Genomic DNA, 19,766 nt, shown 5'->3' on the forward strand with positions numbered 1-19,766 from the left:
TAATGCTGGCCAGCTTACTATGTTTGAAAATCTAAGCTTTTAAGGGTCAGAAAACAACTCCATAATCCAAGACTTGAAAGAACTTAGAAAAACAAAGAGACTCAAGTACTAACATCACTTCTCATCAACAGAATAAACCCTTCTTTACTCTATTGACTTAGAAAAATAAGTTGTTGAATTTTAATTAATTTATATTTTATAAATTTTTTATTAAAATATTAATGTTCTAAACAATAATTTTATTAATTTAATTTTCAGGTTAAAATTCAAGAATTACGCACTAATTAAAATTCTCTTTTTTTTTTCCCTTGATTGATTTGACTTTAAATGATTCTATGTCTAGCTCGATTTTCAATACAATACTATATTCTATTACGTATGGATGCATTCCATGTCTTGAAATAAGTACAAAGAGGCTATCAAATTCCAGAGGAAATGTATTGAGGTACACACCAACATAAAAACAAATAGGGATAGCAAGAGACTATCCTGCTAGACATAAATTTATCCTTCAAACAAACCATCTTGGAATTCATAGCACAGCCTTCCATTCTTCTTTCTATTTTTCTACTCTTAACAGGGGCTTTATTAAATTTTGGAGCATCTACGCTACGCTCAAGCAACCTCAAACCTACATTAAAACTTGAAATAAAAAAATATAAATAAATTATTAATGAACTAATAGGAAAACTTATTTAGACTTTATTTACTATATATTAAAGATACAAATATATATATATATATATATATCTTATTTATTTTAGATGTGAATCTCACTATACATATTATATCTTGAACGCACAAAAAATCTGATTTAAACGAAATTTTCCCTTAACTTACATAGTTGTATTTATATATATTAACCTACATCAATGTTTAAGTTTGTCTATTGACACTAATGAGTATTAGAGACAGAGAAACTGACCTTGTTATGCATTTTGTTCAAATTTGATTCTTTGAAACATACTCCGTAGTTGATTTGCCTTAATTGCAATAGCTACCCAAAGCTTGTTGTAGATTCTGTCAACTAACTGAAAAAATGCATACCTCCATGACTTCTTGAAATACAAAATGCTACAAACTCCAACATATCCTGTCAAGAAACCCATTCCCAAACCACTGTAGAACCATGGCATTTCAATATTGTCTTTCCTCGTATTTCCAGCTTGTTCATGACCTGTAGGCAATTTACCTCCATCCCCTGGACAACCTTCCAGCGGAGGACCACAAAGTCCACTATTGCCGATGTAGATGGATCTATCATCCAAAGTCTGGAGTTGATTTCCCGAAGGAATTCGGCCATATAAGTTATTGAACGACAAGTTTAAATGACTCAAAAAGTTCAGATTGGAAATGCTAAGAGGAATAGAGCCAGAAAGATTATTTTTAGATAAATCAAGTGATTCGAGCGATTTCAAGTTGTCAATGTTCCAAGGGATATGCCCATCTAACTTGTTCCTTGATAAATTCAAGTTTTGTACACTTGAAAGATTAAATAGCTCTTTTGGAATGCTTCCAACAAAACTATTTCCTGAAAGATCAATCGAACAGAGAAATTGAAGTGTACGAGTATATTCAAGCTCTGTTCCTTTGATATCAACCAAAAGCTTGTCATCATAAATGCCTCCATTTTCAGATTCAGTATAAGTAGTAGCACCATGGCCCCAATATCCAATTGCCTTTTCATAAACAACCATTGCTGTGAAATTTCCAAAACAAGTAGGAATGGTTCCACCCATCATATTGTTTGCCAAGTTCAATATGCGAAGAGAAGAAAGGCAGCAAAGCTGCAGAGGGATCTCACCTTCCAACTTATTGGAGTGAACGCTTAGTACTGTCAATGAAGATAAGCTCTCACCTATCCCCGGTGGAAAAAGACCAGCAAAAGCATTCATACTAAGATCAAGAAACTTCAAGTCTTTGAGGTTCTTGAATGACATGGGGATCTTACCTTGCAACCTATTGTTTTTTAAATGTAGAGACTGGAGCTGCTTTATGGAACCCAAAGAAATTGGAACATGGCCACTCAGCATATTATTTGATAGATCGATCAGTTTTAAAGCTTGCAAATTTCTCCAACAATTAGGAAGTCCTCCTGACAGCTGATTTTTTGAGAGATCAAGAAGACTTAAACTCTCCATCCTGCATAAAGAAACTGGAATGGTGCCATTCAAATGGTTGTTGCAGATTAATAAAAATTCCAAAAGTGGCATTCTGATACATACATTTTGCATAATCATTTAGGTTTAATTTCATAACCATTTTATTTGATTATTAGTCACTTTTAGCTAATTTCATTAGTTAATTAGTTAGTTTTTCAGAATTGTCAATTATAGATTAATTTATAATTTTACTTTTTTTTTGTAAAAAAAATGGTTTTTTGAAGGAAAAAAAAAAAATTTTGCCATTGAGAGTAAACTTACAGCCAAAAGAAAAAAAAAAAAAGTTTTAAAAATAATATATATATTGGCCAAATAACTTGCATAACTTGCCTAAGCAAGAGATGCATAAGAAGAAGAAACAGAAACACAAACACCACCTTGTGCATAAGGAGAGTAGCCTAGCCTATGCATTCCGCCTCCCTTATGCAATCTCAATTTGTAACAAGATAACCTAATAGTGCAGTCATGCGCATGAGTGAACTGAACAATAAAAAACTGCATAAATATGGGATATATAACTTATGTAGTGTATGCCACACCACAAACTTTTCATTAATGAGTCAAGATTCAGATTCTCTTTCAAAAAAAATCAAAAAACACCACCATTTTAAAAATATATAAAAAAAAACAAAATATAAAAACCATTTCCATTTAGAAAAAAAAAGAAAGGAAGAAAAAGGAAGAGGAGAGGGAGAAGCAGAGAGGAGTTCATTTTTTTCTTTCATTTATTTTTAAATTTTCATTTTTTTTTTTTTTTTTTTTTTTTTTTTTTTTTTTTTTTTTTTTTTGTTTTTTTTTGTATTTTTAGATTAAAGCTTTATTTTCCATTTAAACTCATAATATCTTATAAGCATTATGGATAGTGAGTAGTTTTATTTTGATTCTGAGTAAGGGTTGTAATATTTGAGATATTTTTTTTTTTTTTTTTGGTATCCATATTTTGTGGTCTTAATGAGTTTTATTCATTTCTTGTGTGCTTAATGACATGCTAGTGTAGGGATCCATTAAGTGATGTTCTTAATCCATGGTTGAGGCAAGGAAGGGAAGAAGGCCTATATATAGATAATCAATTATTATATTATTAATTAGAGAGAAGAAGAAGGGGGGGGAAGGAATTATTAATTATTTAAAATAATAAAACTAATTTATAAAAAAAAAAAAAAAGTAAGTCCAAGTAGGATTAGATTGATTAAGGCACTCTTTGTCCCACTCGAAAAGGTATTCAAGGATTAAGAATTATTCTCCTAAAAAAAAAAGTTTTCCACAGAGATAATATATTTAAAAAAAAAAAAAATAAATAATATAAAAAATTTTCAAACTCCGATCTTTTTTTATCATTGCTTTTTTTCAATTAATAATTTTTGCTGCTTTTTTTTTTATTGCCATATTTTTTGTCTTATTTTTTTTTTTTTTTATTTTTTTTTTTAATAATATATTTTTTTTTGGATTTTTTATTAATTTATATATATATTTCCAATACTCAATACTCACATTTATTTTTTTATTTTTTTTTTTTTTTTTAGTTTATTTTAGTTTTTTTTATAAAAAAATTCAATCATTAACACAACTACTCAGCGATTTCTTTCTTTTATTATTGTTTTTGCCATTGCATTTGCACCCACATTGGCATTCACATTCTCCTGCCAATCATCTCAGGAATCTGGCCCTGAAGCAAGTTGTTGGAGATATCCAATACAACTGCATCAGAAGGAAAATCAGTTATAGGACCCTCGAACTTGTTTGAATTTAACAATATGGTACTATATCCATTACCCTCATTGAGTTTTCTCAACTTTGGTAGGGCTCCAAAAATTTGATTATGCGATAGATCCAATACCCTAAAATAGGAGGAAATGTTTCCAAACCAATCAGGGACGCTATCTGAGATACTTACATCAGACATCATTAACGTTTTAATATACTGTTGTGTTTTGAGCCATTGTGGAAACTGGGGTCCTAATTTGCAGGATGATAACCAAATCGCCACAAGTTGGAAAGGAGGTACCCAGTTGGGGCCAATATCAAAAACTATTGAATTCCTACTCATCCTCAAACTCATCAATCTCCTAAGCTTTGAGAAATGAAGTTCGGAAACTATCCCATCCAGTGAATTATTACGGACATCTAAAGTTGTCAGGTTGTAAAGCTGTCCAACTGATACTGGAATTGGACCACGAAAAGTGTTGTAAGAAAGATCAAGAAGCGCTAGGTTGGAAAGCTGGCCAATTGACACAGGAATTGGACCCCAAAAAGCATTTTTACAAAGATTAAGAACCTCTAGGGATTTAAACTGTCCCAAGTCATTTGGAAGAATACCAGAAAATGAATTATTGAAAAGATCCAGATACTCTAGACTATTTTGAATGCAACTTCGTGAGTTGCCAAAAAGTCCAAAAAACTCACCACTGAAATTGTTGGATTCCATGGCTAGCTCACGCAAATTGCAAAGCTTTCCAAACGTTTTGGGCAGTCTACCCTCCAGAGAATTCGCAGACAAATAAAGGAAAGCAAGCGAATTAAGATTACCAATCTCATTTGGGAGAGAGCCTCGAAAATAATTCCCTCTAAGATCAAGATACTGAATGTTGCTAATATTAGAAAACCAGCTGGGGAATGTGGAATAGAAGTTGTTATAACGGAGATTGAGAACCTCAAGGGATGTGAGATTGAGGTGTGAAACATGACCACTGTTATAAAGTCCACAATAAGACAAATATAGTTCTACCAGAGAAGGAAGCATGTTTGCTGATTGTAACCAATTTTCATACTTGTCGACGAAAGACACATCCTTCATGTTCAAGTATTTCAAGGAAGAAAGAGAAGATACAAAATGGAGGTTATCGGTTGTCAATTCATTGCCACCGAGATGAAGATATTGCAAGTTTGAAACGTTGCCGAGATAAGGTGAAACCTTTCCTCTTAAGAACTGGAAGGAAAGGTCAAGCTTAATAACATGACCAGTTATGTTGTGGCAACTGACTCCCTCCCATACGCAGCAATCATCTCCCACCCATGATTCTAAAGAGTTTGAATTGCTCAACAAGCCTGCCTTGAATTTGAGAAGGGCTTCTCTTTCATATTTGATACAGCTTCCATTTGAATTAGCTCCAATGCAACTGAATGAAAGGCTTTGAAATAGAATGAGGATGACAAGCATCTCAACAAGAGCAGCAGATTTTCCCATGGCTTCTCTGTCAAATAAAGAGATACTTGTATTGTGAATGTGAATGGGATTACAGAAACTTTTATAATACAGAAATATCTATCTTGACTTCCCATGAGTAGGTTGTCTACGGTTCTTAGGCATTTCAAATAAAAAATCCTATCAAACCGATTAGAATCATACAGTACTAAATTTATTTTATTATTTTAATTTTAATTTAATTCCAACTTTTCCTTAAGAATTAACTAAAATTATATTAAATCGAGATAAAATCAAAAATTATATATATAAATATAAATTATATTACTTTGTTGGGAAATCACAATGAAATTCATAAATTGCTCATTAAGGATATATAATTAGTAAAACTCAAATATCAAATCTATCATAGTGCATATTAAGTATTATCAACTAAATTAATTTTATTTATATTTTTTAAAATATTTCAAAAATTATATTTTATTTTTTAGAAAAAGCACGATCTATCTCTACAAAAATATCATGTCTGTTTGACATTAAATTTAAAAGACTCAAATTATTTTTCTAAATAAAAGTATTATTTTAGATGTCATCGTAAAAAATTATTTAAAAAATATTATTTTTATATTTTTATAACTAAAATTTATTAAATTTAATTTTAAATTATTTTTTAATATTTTATAATTAATATATTTAAAAAAAAAATTTAACACAATTTTAATGATAATGCCGATTGGATCGGATTTGGTTTTGTTTCTTAGTCAAGCATACGGGTAGAAATAAATATCTACTTTGGCCCAGACGAATTTCAATTTCAAAACTGCAATTTTTTTCTTGCTTTCCTCTTATTAATGCTTTCGATTAATTATTTATATATATATATATATATATATATATATATATATATATATATATATATATATATATAGAAGAGAAGGGAGTCCGACAATTAATTTATTATTTAATTATTTTTTTAATAAAAAAAAATTAACAGATAAGAAACTTAAACATAAATATGCATGTGAATAACATACTTTTAATTATTAAATTAAATTAAATTAGGCAATTTATTATTTAATTATTGGTAAATGTATTTAAATATATATATGGCTTTTTTTTTTAATTTCGGTTGAAGTTTTTTAATTCATGAGAAATCCTTTTAATCTTCACAAACACAAAAGTATATTTCTTTAATTAGTTGTTTAATACAAAAATTAAGCAGGATAAATATGTGAATTTCTAATTATCTCTTTTTTTTTCGTTCAACAAAATTTTTTCTATTTTTACCTGCATGAGCCTTTTTTTTAATTTTTTTATTATTATTTTCTAACAAAATAGGGGTATTCAACCCTATTTATTCACTGCTTCTGCCTTTGTAATTTGATATTTGTATGAATCAATTATAAGGTTTTGTAAAATCTTGTAACTTGGTAATTTTTTTAAATTTGATATAACATATCTTATGAATTTAAATTAATAGCAAGGACTCAAATCTACCTAATATTTTTTAGAAATCTTTTTTTTTTTTTTCTCTTCTTCTCTTTTCCTTTATTCCTTTAAATCTTCTCTTTGAGCAACCATGGTGAATTTATTGCCATGGTTGCCCCTATATCAATTTTATTTATTTATTTTCTTACTTTTTGTTAATTTTTTCAATAAATTCTCAAATTCTTGTCTATTTGAAATATTTAAATTCATCTCTTTATATATTTATATATTTATTTATATTTATATTCATTAAAATCGAATATAAAATTTTTCTCCTTATTATTAAGGATTTATTTTCCCTCTTTCAATGTTGACAAAAGGGTAGTTTTATACTTTGTCTAAAAAAAATGTAAGACTACTTTGTGTATAAATAAAAAAATAAAAATCTTAAACTTCAAAAAAATTATATATTTTTATTAAAAAAATATATTTTTTTTTATCTTATAATTTTTACATAAAGTGACACAAATTTTTCTTAAAATTATGAAATTAACAAAAAAATAATGAGACTTTATAAAAATATCAGCATATAGTATCTTTTATAAATAATATATTAAAATATTATTTGAAATTAATAATAATGATATTATATTTTTTTATTATTAAAAGTAAATAACTTAATTCATTGTTATTAATTTAATATAATGTCTTATTGTATCAATTTATAATATATATATATATATATATAAGCGTACATTATTTTTTTCCATTGATTTAATATTTTTTCTATAAAGTGTTTAGAAAAATTAAATCACTTTACATAAAATATATGAGATAAAAACATAATAATATCATTTTATTGCGTTAAATTTAAAAGAATAATTTAGAAATAAATTTAAAAGAAAATTTCCCATATTCTTGAATGAAGATCATCTATTTGCAAAATAAAAATAAAAGACACTTTGATATCCAATGAATATTGAGAAAAATCATGGAAAGAAATCTAAATATCTTGCATGTATAGATCTTAATCATTATCGAGCACTAAAAGAATTTGCAATTTGGTTGTCAAGATATGAATGTAGCTTGTAAATTGGAAAAAAAAATTAAAAAAAAAAAAAGAATTTACGTGATGAATCTTGTGTCTCTATCATTTCCATGCTACCGAATCAATCTCATCCCTGGCCGACTTGTACAATTCAAGCCTTTTTGCTATGGCTGCTCTCTTTTCCATGAGCTGCGGGTCCTCATCCAACATTGCACCAAGCCGCTCCTTCTGCAAAAAATAAAATATATCAATTAAAAAAAAAAACCCATGAAAATAGTCAAAATCATTTTCAAAGAAAATAATCTTCCCTTTGCCAATCAACACAAAGCTCAGTATGTATTCAACATTGTGGTATTGATTGAATGTTGTCTGCAAATATTCAAGAAATATACTATTCTGATGATATTACCTCCCTTCTCCCTACTTGTGCATAGAATTGATTGAGAAGGGACCTCTTTGCTTCTCGGACCTGACAATAAACTACGGCTTTGGGGATAGAATTCTTCATCGTATCACAAACCATACCAATATAAGCATTGACATTTGATCCTGAAAAAATTTTCAATACATGTTAATACTTCTCAATCCCAGTAGTTCATAATAGCGGAAATTTGGATGCTAAAAATCTTGCTTCTTGTGAAAGAAATCAAGTATCTTGGAATTACATCCCCTACTATTAATACACGAACCTAAACTATACATACAACATTTGACACTCACTAGTGAGGGAGAACATAAATTAATTAAATGATCATGGAGACAGTAACTAGTAGATACCACTAAACTGATTGTTAATATAGAGATATTTAAACATATGGATAACAGTTCACCAGATTCAAGAATTTGATGACAAGGGTGGACAGCATACCAATCTTCCTGAAATGATAATCAGCAAAACGGTCTGCATTTGGGCCTGATGCATTTGAGTTTGAGTTTGTGTTCTTCTCCCCTTCAAGGTGAATCTTCCGGAAAAATTCCACGGTTAGGTAGCTAGACTCCATGTCCACAAGCCTCAAAACTGTTCTCCTGCTTTCATCACGGAATCTTTCCAAAGCTTCATTTGCTGCCGCAGCAATGTCAGATTGAAGAGTTGGAAATCGCTTCAGCTCCTGGAATCAACATAAAGTACAGTAGCTACAAATTAAAGTTCTTTCAGTTTGGGATCCTTGAAATTTCTATGTGAGATTCAAGATCAAAAGAAAAACATGCACACACAGTACTTTCTGAACTAGTACCAGAATGAAAAATGTAATTTGAACTCTTTTCAGAAGAAAACCGATTTCTTTTTGATCTAACAAAAGTGAAATTTTTGCAGCGTCAAGGTGTGTGATTACTCGCAAAGAAAGAATTATGATAATATCTAAATGGAAAAGGTTATCTTAAATGAAAGATTGCTTACCTCCGTTTCAGCTATTGACTTCCGTACAAGTTCCTTCAAAATGAAATGCACCTAAGGCAACATAAAATACTCATTTATGAGAAAAAATAACAATAATGATAATAATGATGCAAAATAATGATTAGGCACACATTATGATGCATGGAGTATGTCCCTATAAGAAATCCCTGTTTTCTTGAAAAACCATTTCCTCTACAATGAAAACAATATTGATAGTAATATTGCAAATCCTAGGATTCCTTGATGAAAAGAAAAACTCAATTCAACTCAACTCAACTAAGCCTTTATCCCAAAAATTTATTGGGGTCAGCTATATAGATTCTCTTTCTCCACTCTAAACGATTTTGGATTAAATCCTTAGAAATATGTAATGCTTCTAGGTCATGTTATACTACTCTCCTCCAAATCAGTTTAGGTCTACCCCTTTTTTTCTTTCTATCCTCTAACTCAATGTGCTTTACTTGTCTAACTGGAGCTTTCGTATATCTACACTTCACATGATTAAACCAACTCAATCTCCCTTCTCTCAACTTATCCTCAATTGGCACCATTCTCATCTTTTCTCTAATTTACTCTCATTACGGACTTTATCTAGTCTAGTATGACTACTCATCCACCTTAACATTTTTATCTCGGCAACTCTTATCTTAGACAAATACGACTCCTTCATTGTCCAACACTCATTGCCATATAACATGGCAGGTCGTATGATTGTACGATAAAATTTTCCTTTCAACTTATTGGGAATCTTGTGATCATATAAAACTCCTGTAGCACGTCTCCACTTCAACCATCCGGCTTTAATTCTATGACTAACACCCTGCTCACATCCCCCATTTACTTAAAAGATTGAGCTGAAATATTTAAAGTGATTACTTTAGGGCAATACCACTCCATCCAAACTAACTCCTTCCCTATCACCAGTTCAGACTTCACTGAACTTACAATGCATGTAATATATCTTCGTTTTACTTAACTTAAAGCCCTTTGACTCTAGAGTACTTCTCCAAAACTCTAACTTTTTATTGACTCCTTCTCGCGTCTCATCTATCAAAACTATATCATCCGCAAACATCATGTACCAAGGGATACTCTCTTGTGTATATTGCGTTAATTCATCTAGAATTAATATAAAAAAGTAAGGGCTTACAGCTGAACCTTGGTATAATCCAATTGAGATAGGAAAATCTCTTGTGTCTCCTCCTACTGTGCACACAATAGTAGTTGCTCCTTCATACATATCTTTTAATACTTGTATGTACCTAATATATACCCTTTTTATTCTAACACTCTCCATAAGATATCTCTTGGAACATTATCATAAGCCTTCTCAAAATCGATAAAAATCATATGTAGATCTTTTTTCACATCTCTATATTTCTCCATCAAGCTTCTAATGAGAAAGATCGCTTCCATAGTTAAACGACCAAGCATGAAACCAAATTGATTGATAGAGATAGAAGTGTCATGACGTAGTCGATATTCCACAACTCTCTCCCACAACTTCATAGTATGGCTAATGAGTTTAATTCCCCTATAGTTTGAGCAATTTTGTATGTCTCCCTTATTTTTAAAAATAGATACTAAAATACTCTTCCTCCATTCATCAAGCATTTTCTTTGAGTTTAGAATCTTATTAAACAATTTAGTTAACCATACCACTCTCATATCTCTCAAACACTTCCACACTTCAATTGGTATTCCACTGGGTCTACAGGCTTTACCCACTTTCATTCTCTTAAATGCTTCCTTTACTTCTGAAGATCTAATTCTTCTAGTATAATTTGCATTCTTTTCTATTACTCTGTAGTCTATATTCATGCTATTAACACTTTGACTATTATTAAAGAGATCATCAAAATAATTTCTCCATCTTTCTTCAATGTCCTCATCTTTCATCAATATTTTTTCTTCTTTATTTTTAATGCACCTAACTTGATTGAGATCTTGATTTTTTTTTTTTCTCCTCCTTGCTAATCTATAAATATATTTCTCTCCTTCTTTAGTTCTAAGTTTCTCATATAATTTTTCAAAGGTCTACGCTCTTACTTGACTAACTGTCATTTTTGCCTCTTTCTTTGCTATCTTGTACTATTCATACGCCTCATTATTATTACACTTAGGTAATTTCTTATACCATTCCCTCTTTCTTTTCACTGCCTTTTGTACTTCCTCATTCCACCACCATCTCTTTTGAGGCTGGTCCATGTCCTCTAGACTCTCCAAGTATTTTTCTAGCTACTTCTCTAATCTTTGATGCCATCTGTATCCACATACCATTGGCCTCCACATCCAATTTCCATGCTTCAGACTCAAGAAGCTCATTTTTAAACTTCACTTGCTTTACTCCTTTGAACTCTTACAACTTTGTTCGAGCTACAATATTTCTTCTAGTCTTACTTGAATTGTTCCTAGACTTGACATCCAAGACCACTAACCGATGTTGACTTATTAAAGCCTCTCCCGGAATGACCTTGCAATCCTTGCATAAAGCTCTATGTGTCTTCCTAGTTAAGAGGATATCAATTTAGCTTCTATGTTGTCCACTTTTAAAAGTCACTAAATGTGACTCCCTTTTTATAAAGTAGGTATTTGCTAGTATTAGATCGTACGCCATAGCAAAATCTAGGATATTTTTCTCCTTCTCATTTGGGCTACCAAAACCAAAATCTCCATGAACATTCTCATAACCTTGCCTATAACTTCCTACACGTCCATTCAAATCTCCACCAATGAAAACATTCTCTTCATTCGGTATGCTTTGCATTAGATCATCCATATCTTCCTAAAACTTTTGTTTACTTTCACTATCTAATCCTATTTATGGGGCATAAGCACTAACTAGATTTATTATTTCTCCTAATAGTACTAGTTTTACTAATATGATTTTATCTCTTACTTTTTTCACAGCTATTACGACATCTTTCAATGTCCTGTCTTGATTATGCCCACTCCGTTTTTGTTACTCTCCTTTTCGGTAAATCACAGTTTGTATCCTAAATTACCCATTTCTTTGCTTTTCTCTCCTACCCATTTAGTCTCCTAAATGCAAGCAATATTCATGCTTCTCCTTTCCAAGGTATCTACAAGTTCCATTAATTTTCCTGTAAGTGATCAAACATTCCAAGTATCAACCCTGATTCTCTTCATATCCTGTTTCTGCCTAATTGATCTCCTTATATGATATTTTCTATTGTTCTCTATACCTATCTTGTGTTCTGTTCCACTATTTGTTCTACAATCTATCCTATGGACTAACTTCTTTATCCATATCCGTCCAAGATGTAGGAACCCTTGCTCATTCAACATCACACCCAGGTGCCGGCATAGCGCGTCGCTTTAAGTGAACGTCCTACACCCTTGCATATTTCTCACTACACCCGGGCTCCGATGTAGCGCGTCATAAGTAGAGGATGCCCCATCGTTTACGTCGTAAGAATCCATATCATGAGGTGTGACGAAATTTTTGCGCTGGTTGACACCTACCGCAACCCTCTTTTATTTAGGCGGAGTTCCTGAATGAAAAGAAAAAAAGAAAAAAAGAAATCATATATGCCCTTACAACATCCATCACCTTTTGCTATGTATAATACATGGATTACAACTAAATTTGCTGCATTTTATGCCTTTTCAAACAAATAACTCATAAACACGCAATAAAAAATGACAACCCTTTAGCACATGCATTATCCATCACAAATGGTGTCAAAGCTGTCGCATATTTCCCTGAGTGGACATTCTGTAAATGCATCTCAAACATGCAAAATCATATAGATTTTACATTGTCCAAGTGCATGAAATGAAGAATAATGCTCTTGATATCAACTCAAAATTTAAAATTCATTTTGAAATAAAGTATCAGTAAAATTAGAAAACATCTATTCCAATCTCCAAATAGACTCAACTTTATTAGCCATATGATTTCCTTCCATTTTAACTTCATTCCTTCTACTGCTTATTCTCTTCATCTAGAGAAAATGAACTCATCCCCACAAATACTATTAACAAATAAGTAGTGAACACTATTAGGGAAGAAAAAGGCCCACCAGAGGAACTATCTCAAGCTTGACTGATCTTCTAGCTTGAAAATTTTTAATAGTCAATGAATCTCCACATGCAAACAATTATTGGATGCCATTTATGGCACAACTTAGAAAAGTGAAAATGCCAAATCAGTACAAGGGAAATAGAATCTAGGTTTCCTTTAACAATGTAGTGATCGAATATAAGTTATAATCACTACAAGGACATAATGATGCACTATCCGCAAAGAAGAGCATGGATGCACGCGCCTCATGTATGACCAATCTGTCTGTGAGAGAACAGATGTAAAAGTTTTCATCTAGACAATGGAATACATAAGAACATAAATAACAAGTTGGAAAGAAGAAAATGGTACACAGAACCAAGTACAATTAACACATGTCAGCATAAATTGCATTCACCCCAAACTTCAAAATGGTTAGGCATGGCTCAAGTAAGAACATTACCGCATCCACAGATGCTTCAGCTGGACCTTTGAAGTAGCTTATAGATCCATCAATTAGCCTCCTATACCCTTGTTCTGGAGCAATTAAATGTGGCTGATAACCATCTGCTTCTGACACAATTTTTTGCACATTTTTCAAAGAGAGATGACGATCAAAGGGCAGCTTTTTTAAAGCAGCAGGTAGTTGATGATCAAAAACCCCATATATTCGATCACCACCAGGACGCCTGACATTTATTTTTGTTTCGATAAGAAAAAGAAATTTATTGAGAATATGGAGTACCAACTATGGAAGACAAAGGATTCTCCTACAAGACTCCATAAACAATTACAGACAAGAACATGAAAACAAGCTAAAAAGGTAACTATTATGTATCAGATCTACAATGCCCTTCAAAACACAGAAATAGGGAGAGAGTTAGAAATAGACTAGGTTGAGAAAAGAAACAGAAAGGGGAGAAGATTTAGAGATAATTAGAGAAGAGAGAAATATAATTCTTTGTAATGATTCTTGAAATCCCTTACAAGATAACTTCTACTGATATTTATAGCCCTCAGTAACTGCCCTACTAGAATCAGTTACAGTTGTAACAGAATCAGCTACAATTGATAACATCTTTCAACTACTCAACTACCACAGACCATCCTAACTATTTTATTCCTTCCACGTACAGTTACAGCCCTTATTCTCCTTACTAATATTCATTACAGTAACACCCTCCGATCAAGGTTGATAACACTCAAAGAAAACCACCTAAAATATAAACTTATATTTCAACTATATAACAATTTCAAGGTCCAGAATAACTGTTTGTGCATGTAATCATGCGATATTAAAACAATAAAGACTTCTTGCAAGTAGCTTTTATTCCTTGCTCATATGTGGAAGAATTCATGAGTTAAAGAAATAAAATAGTTGCTCTCAAACTTTCATAAGTTCTAATCAATTTTTTGTTACATTAGTTATCAAATTCCAAAGAAAATTTAATTTTCCAACATCCAAAAACTAAAGTTTTCTTAACCCAATCCACTTGACCATATGTGTAGGTTTGGCCCTAAATTATTGATTTCCAATATGAGATTGACATTAAAGCAGGAATATTTATTCAGAAAGCACAAAACAAAAAGTCAATTTGTAAGTCATTGTACAAATAAATTTCTGGTTTTTATTGAATTATTTGTACAACTGAAAAAAAACAACAAAGACCAATTTAGAATTTTCAATGTAGAAAAATTTCAACCAAATCTGGAGAAGAAAATGTATTGTAAATTACCCTCCATCCAGGTGTTCCTTAAATACACGGTCAAAAGCACGACACAGTTCTAGGATCGTGTAAAGTTGTGCCTGTAAAAAAAGGTAATGTGCTTCCAGTGATTCAAATAGGACCATTAAATAATTTAATTCACAATTAAAGAAATCTAGTATCCTCAAAATTCTCAATTTTTACCCCTGAGTCTACTGCAATAGGCCTCCCAATGCGGTCCAACTCTGCATTAAGCTCATCAATGGTCTTATTAATTAAAGCAATGATACTTGGTATGCGCTGTCTGATAACTGTCTCCAAATGCTGATTGGGGGTAAATATATTAAGTATAAAAGCATCAGTATATGACAGAAGTCAAAAGTCAAAACCCCAGTGAAAATAGCAATTTAGTATAAACTAGGGCCTCTATATAAATTTGTAGTGGTTGAAAAGACCTTGGATAAAAGTTTTGCAAGATACTCTGCACCCATTTTACTTGCCAAATGTCCATACTCAGGGCTTGTTTCAAAATATTCACGCTCCTTTCGACGGGCAGCAATCATGTCAACATTCTTATTGATATCAGCTTGTGAACGATTAACAATTCCAACCCATGGATGTTGCAACCTGTAAGCCCTTCCTTCAAGAACCTTAACCATTCATATGGGAAAATATCACATTTATATATCAAGCTAATGAATTGCAGAGTTATGTCAATTAATTCATCAGTAATAAAAGTAAGTCCATACATCCGTAGCATTGGTTCCCTTGTCCATCAGATCAAGCTTCGTCAACACACCAAATGTCCTTTCACCTAAGTACACCAAGTACAACAGAAATTTATCTCTCTGTCTAAGTGTCTATCAATGATTAACAAAATACAACAAACAGGAATTGAAAAAGTTTTAGCCTTGACCATTCACAGATTTTAATTACCTGAAGGATCGACTTCTCTGGCAAGTTTTATAGCATCCGAAGTAGCAATATCTTGATTAGCCGGAGAAATAGCCAATATAATGCAGTTGGGCTACCAAACAAGTAAAATACATAATATAAACAGTATAGAAAAAATATACAGCCGCAAAAACTAGTGTATCACATAACACATGATTTGACCTATAAAACCAAAATCATTAATGAAATGAGACAAATAACTAAGAGGGATAAATGTACTTTGAAGAGTTAAATACTCTAAGGAACTTTTTGAGCAAACAGAAACAAGGGATACACATTTGACACTGGAACACATTTGAATAGCAGAAATTTTGTTGTGCTTGAAAGATTAAAAAAAAAAAAAGAAAAAAAAAATGCATGATGAAAATTGAATTCAAGATCATTTATTGCTTCATGTCACACTAACTTTAGGATGGTGGATATTCTCTCCAGTTTCTTAGATATCATTTGGAAATAATTTCCTACCATTAGAAGTCTATTTCTAATAACCAGCATCATTTTTTAACGAGGGAAAAAAAATTCAAGAAAATCCCATTTACCCAAATTACTCTCAACTAATTAATCACTAACACAGACTGAAATTCAATTATTCTGGTATGGGCATAAAATTCTTCAAGCATGAACTGAAATACAAAATGAACCAACATGCCTCAATAGTCAATCCCAACAAGTGAGTTATTCTTTCCTTTATCAATCCTGAATTCTCTACTTCTATTGTTCTCATCTTTTTATTACTTGGTGGAAAATTGTGATGGAGTCTCTTCTTATATTAATTCATTTCAAGTTAACTACGTATTTAAATTTTATTTATTCCAAAACACCTCATGTATATGAACATGTATCTTCTTTCCTTGAACAGATTCAGTATCATTCATCTCTAATGCTGTATTCTCACCTTCTCAACATAAGTACGGACCATATTTTCAATATCCTCAACTATACTCTCCGGCTGTCCCTCTGCAAAAGCCCAAATTTACATCATTGCACAAATGGAAACATGATTAAATACATGTACAAAATAAAAAAAATAAAATTAGAATGGGAAAAAATACACAATTTATGCTTAAGGATGCTCATAATAGTTACCTACAGCAACCTTTGTCAATCCAGGAAGATCTATGAGGGTCAAGTTGACAACTGATAAACAAAAACCACACAGTCAAGAGCCACGGAATCTGAATAAATAGAGAGCTTTAAGAGATCAACAAATACTTAATTTTATAGGAAGTCAATGTACAGAATAGAAATTTTGTAAAACTAAAAAAGGAAACAGATAAAAGTGCCAATAGAAAAACCCATTAGAAGCTCTTTGTTCATTGGGTTAGGAACTTGTATTTTAGGAGATTCAAAATTATCAAATTTCAGACAAGTTTTGAAACTTATAAAAAAAAAAAAAAATTCCCTTTCAATAATGTTGTCATTAGTCAACTATGTAACTTCATTTAGCATATAGTTAGGAAAGAAGTATGAATACAAACCATTTGGAGAATATATGCTCAGGTGAATTGGAATATTAGAGATCTGTTTTGACTTCCCAGTAATACGTTCGGTTTCATCGGCAATCTCCTTACGCACAGCAGCTATATAACAGAAAGAATGCTCATTTTATACTGGGAAATGTTGTAAAATGATTAAATAATGAGTTTCAGTACATAAAAACTTGACAAAGTACCTAATTGATGAATCAAACTCTCTGAGATTACAAGTAATAGAAAAGAAAAATCAAGGAAAAATGTCAAACCATTCAAAATTGAAAAAGAGATGAACAACATTTCCAGGGAGGCACCCAACTAGCAACAAACAAGCTCCACTCTTGTTTCTATGATCATTGCTATGGTTCAATTGATATGGTACATTGAATTAGCAATACTTATATAAATGGAAAAACTTCTACAATTTTTTCCACATTTACATTGTTGTAACTGATGCAAATTTGACTTTTTTTTAGCATGAAAAGGTGCTTGTGCTGATAGGTGGAAGACTTGCTTCTCCAAATTCACAACAATAAATTGCTCAAAGGAGATGAAGATATCGCAAATCTAACACCATTTTGTCAATATTTATTCATATTTTCTCCTCAATTGCACTTACTATAGGGGAACTTCAATTGATCAATGAATCATAGATCAAAAAGGGAGTCTCTTCAGTCATAACATACTGCTTTTTTTATAAGATTTTATAGAAGTTCAAGGTTTTTACTTTTGAGCCTCAAACATAGACTGATCAAGTAATAAGTAGATAAACTTGAATTATTGAACATTTCCAATGCCCAAAGTGGGAATTCAATTTTTGCTTGCTTTAGTTGAGAACAAGCAGGCTTCTTATCATGACAAACTATATTCGGTAACATGTAGTGACCTGAGGAAATGTTAAGACTTACCAAAATCTGTAAACCTCTTCTTTGGTGCATGAAGAAATTCTGCATATTCAGACTTCCCACCCTCTATCTTATGAAGTTGCAACACCAATGGTCTCCGCGTAACAATTCCTACAGGTGCAAAACAACAAAAGCTTAAGCTGATAATAAAGTGATGAAAAAGAGAAGGAACATATTTATTTGTCAACTAAAAATATGGGTGACTGGCTAATGGAGATAACTTCATTTTGAAAGAAAGAGATCATGAAACAAGAGTTGTCTTAGCTCCATATGAATGCTTAAACATTATTAGACAAGTGGGAAAAAATAATAATAAAATTGTGTTCTTCAAGTTTTATTTAGAACCAACAAGAACGAAAAAACCACTCTATCGAGCTACATTCATATACATGTAGCTTAATTCAAATAACTTCTCATTTCCCTGTTAACCGAAGCACAATGCACAATCAATGAAAATCAAATAATTCCCATCGAGAATTACCAGATCCGCGAGGCAGGAAATCTCTCCCCACTACACTTTCCAACACTGAAGATTTCCCAGAACTCTGGATTTTTACAAGAGAACAACAAATACTAACACATTAATCATGAAACCAGAAATTCAAAAACAACGAGGAAATCAGCAAAATATCACTCCCATCCCAAAAACATTAAGACCCAGAAATTCAAACGGCAAAATGATCTATCAAACTATAAGATTGATATAGATACCAAATCCCCAGAGATTTAAAAAAAAAATCAACAATGCATAATAAATATATATATAGAGAGAGAGAGAGAAGGAACCTGGCCACCAACAACAGCAACAGAAGGAAGAGCTTCCCAGAGGGACATGCCTTCACCGCCATGATCTCCTAAGACAGTACAGGCTCTTTGGATTCTGTTGACTAACCCAATCAAGCTCTCCATTGTGGCCATTTTCCAAACGGGATCTAAAGCAAAAATGGAAAATGTTCGTGCTTTGAGTAAAAAAAGCAAATGTGAGATGAGAAGGAGGAGAATTTAGATCAAAGCAGCTAAGGCAAGGATCAAGAAATGAATGGGAGCTTGGATCAGAAGAGAAAGAGAGATTGGTTTAGATGCGGACGTTGAATCTGAAACAGAGATGGTATTTGTGCAATACAAGAGTAACAGGGTTAGGCGAGGCTTTGATTTGAATATTTGTTAAAAGATTTGGGGCCAAAATGTGATATTTCTAAAATTGCAGCGGGTAAAATAATGGACGAAAGCCTAAAAAATGAAAATTTGAGGACAAATAATGGAATTCAATTTTGTTTTAAAGGACCGTTTGGAACAAATAATAGAATCTAATGCGATGAACTAGTGACCTTCCATGACAAAATATGAGCTCTTTTAGAACATGAACAAAATTTTCTTCATAAATTAAATTTCTAACATTTTTTATTTAATGAATAGTTCAACCATTTTCAAATGTAAAAGTTCGGCAAATGGATTATCTATTTCTAAGAAATTCTCCTATAGAAAAAAGTGCTTACCTTTATATGACTACTGTCTTATTCTTT

At 31.6% G+C, this 19,766-nt stretch overlaps 2 protein-coding genes across 2 annotated transcripts; both read right to left on the reverse strand.

The window, feature by feature from the left end:
• Positions 1-909: 909 nt before the first annotated feature.
• LOC110653684 (receptor-like protein EIX1) lies at positions 910-5,434 on the reverse strand. Its single transcript, XM_058141171.1, has 2 exons — positions 3,797-5,434; positions 910-2,214 (listed from the first exon to the last, which is right to left on the reverse strand). The coding sequence occupies exons 1-2, from the start codon at positions 5,344-5,346 to the stop codon at positions 930-932; spliced, it is 2,835 nt and encodes a 944-aa protein (XP_057997154.1). The 5' UTR covers positions 5,347-5,434; the 3' UTR covers positions 910-929.
• Positions 5,435-7,724: 2,290 nt separating this feature from the next.
• LOC110653694 (phragmoplastin DRP1C) lies at positions 7,725-19,555 on the reverse strand. Its single transcript, XM_058141021.1, has 16 exons — positions 19,030-19,555; positions 18,725-18,788; positions 18,247-18,354; positions 17,345-17,446; positions 16,953-17,003; positions 16,762-16,823; positions 15,849-15,939; positions 15,662-15,726; positions 15,368-15,562; positions 15,117-15,236; positions 14,943-15,013; positions 13,670-13,895; positions 9,180-9,230; positions 8,649-8,889; positions 8,190-8,329; positions 7,725-8,008 (listed from the first exon to the last, which is right to left on the reverse strand). The coding sequence occupies exons 1-16, from the start codon at positions 19,159-19,161 to the stop codon at positions 7,883-7,885; spliced, it is 1,845 nt and encodes a 614-aa protein (XP_057997004.1). The 5' UTR covers positions 19,162-19,555; the 3' UTR covers positions 7,725-7,882.
• Between the last annotated feature and the right edge of the window lie 211 nt (positions 19,556-19,766).

Source organism: Hevea brasiliensis, chromosome 18 (genome assembly GCF_030052815.1).
Source record: "Hevea brasiliensis isolate MT/VB/25A 57/8 chromosome 18, ASM3005281v1, whole genome shotgun sequence".
NCBI lineage: Eukaryota > Viridiplantae > Streptophyta > Magnoliopsida > Malpighiales > Euphorbiaceae > Hevea > Hevea brasiliensis.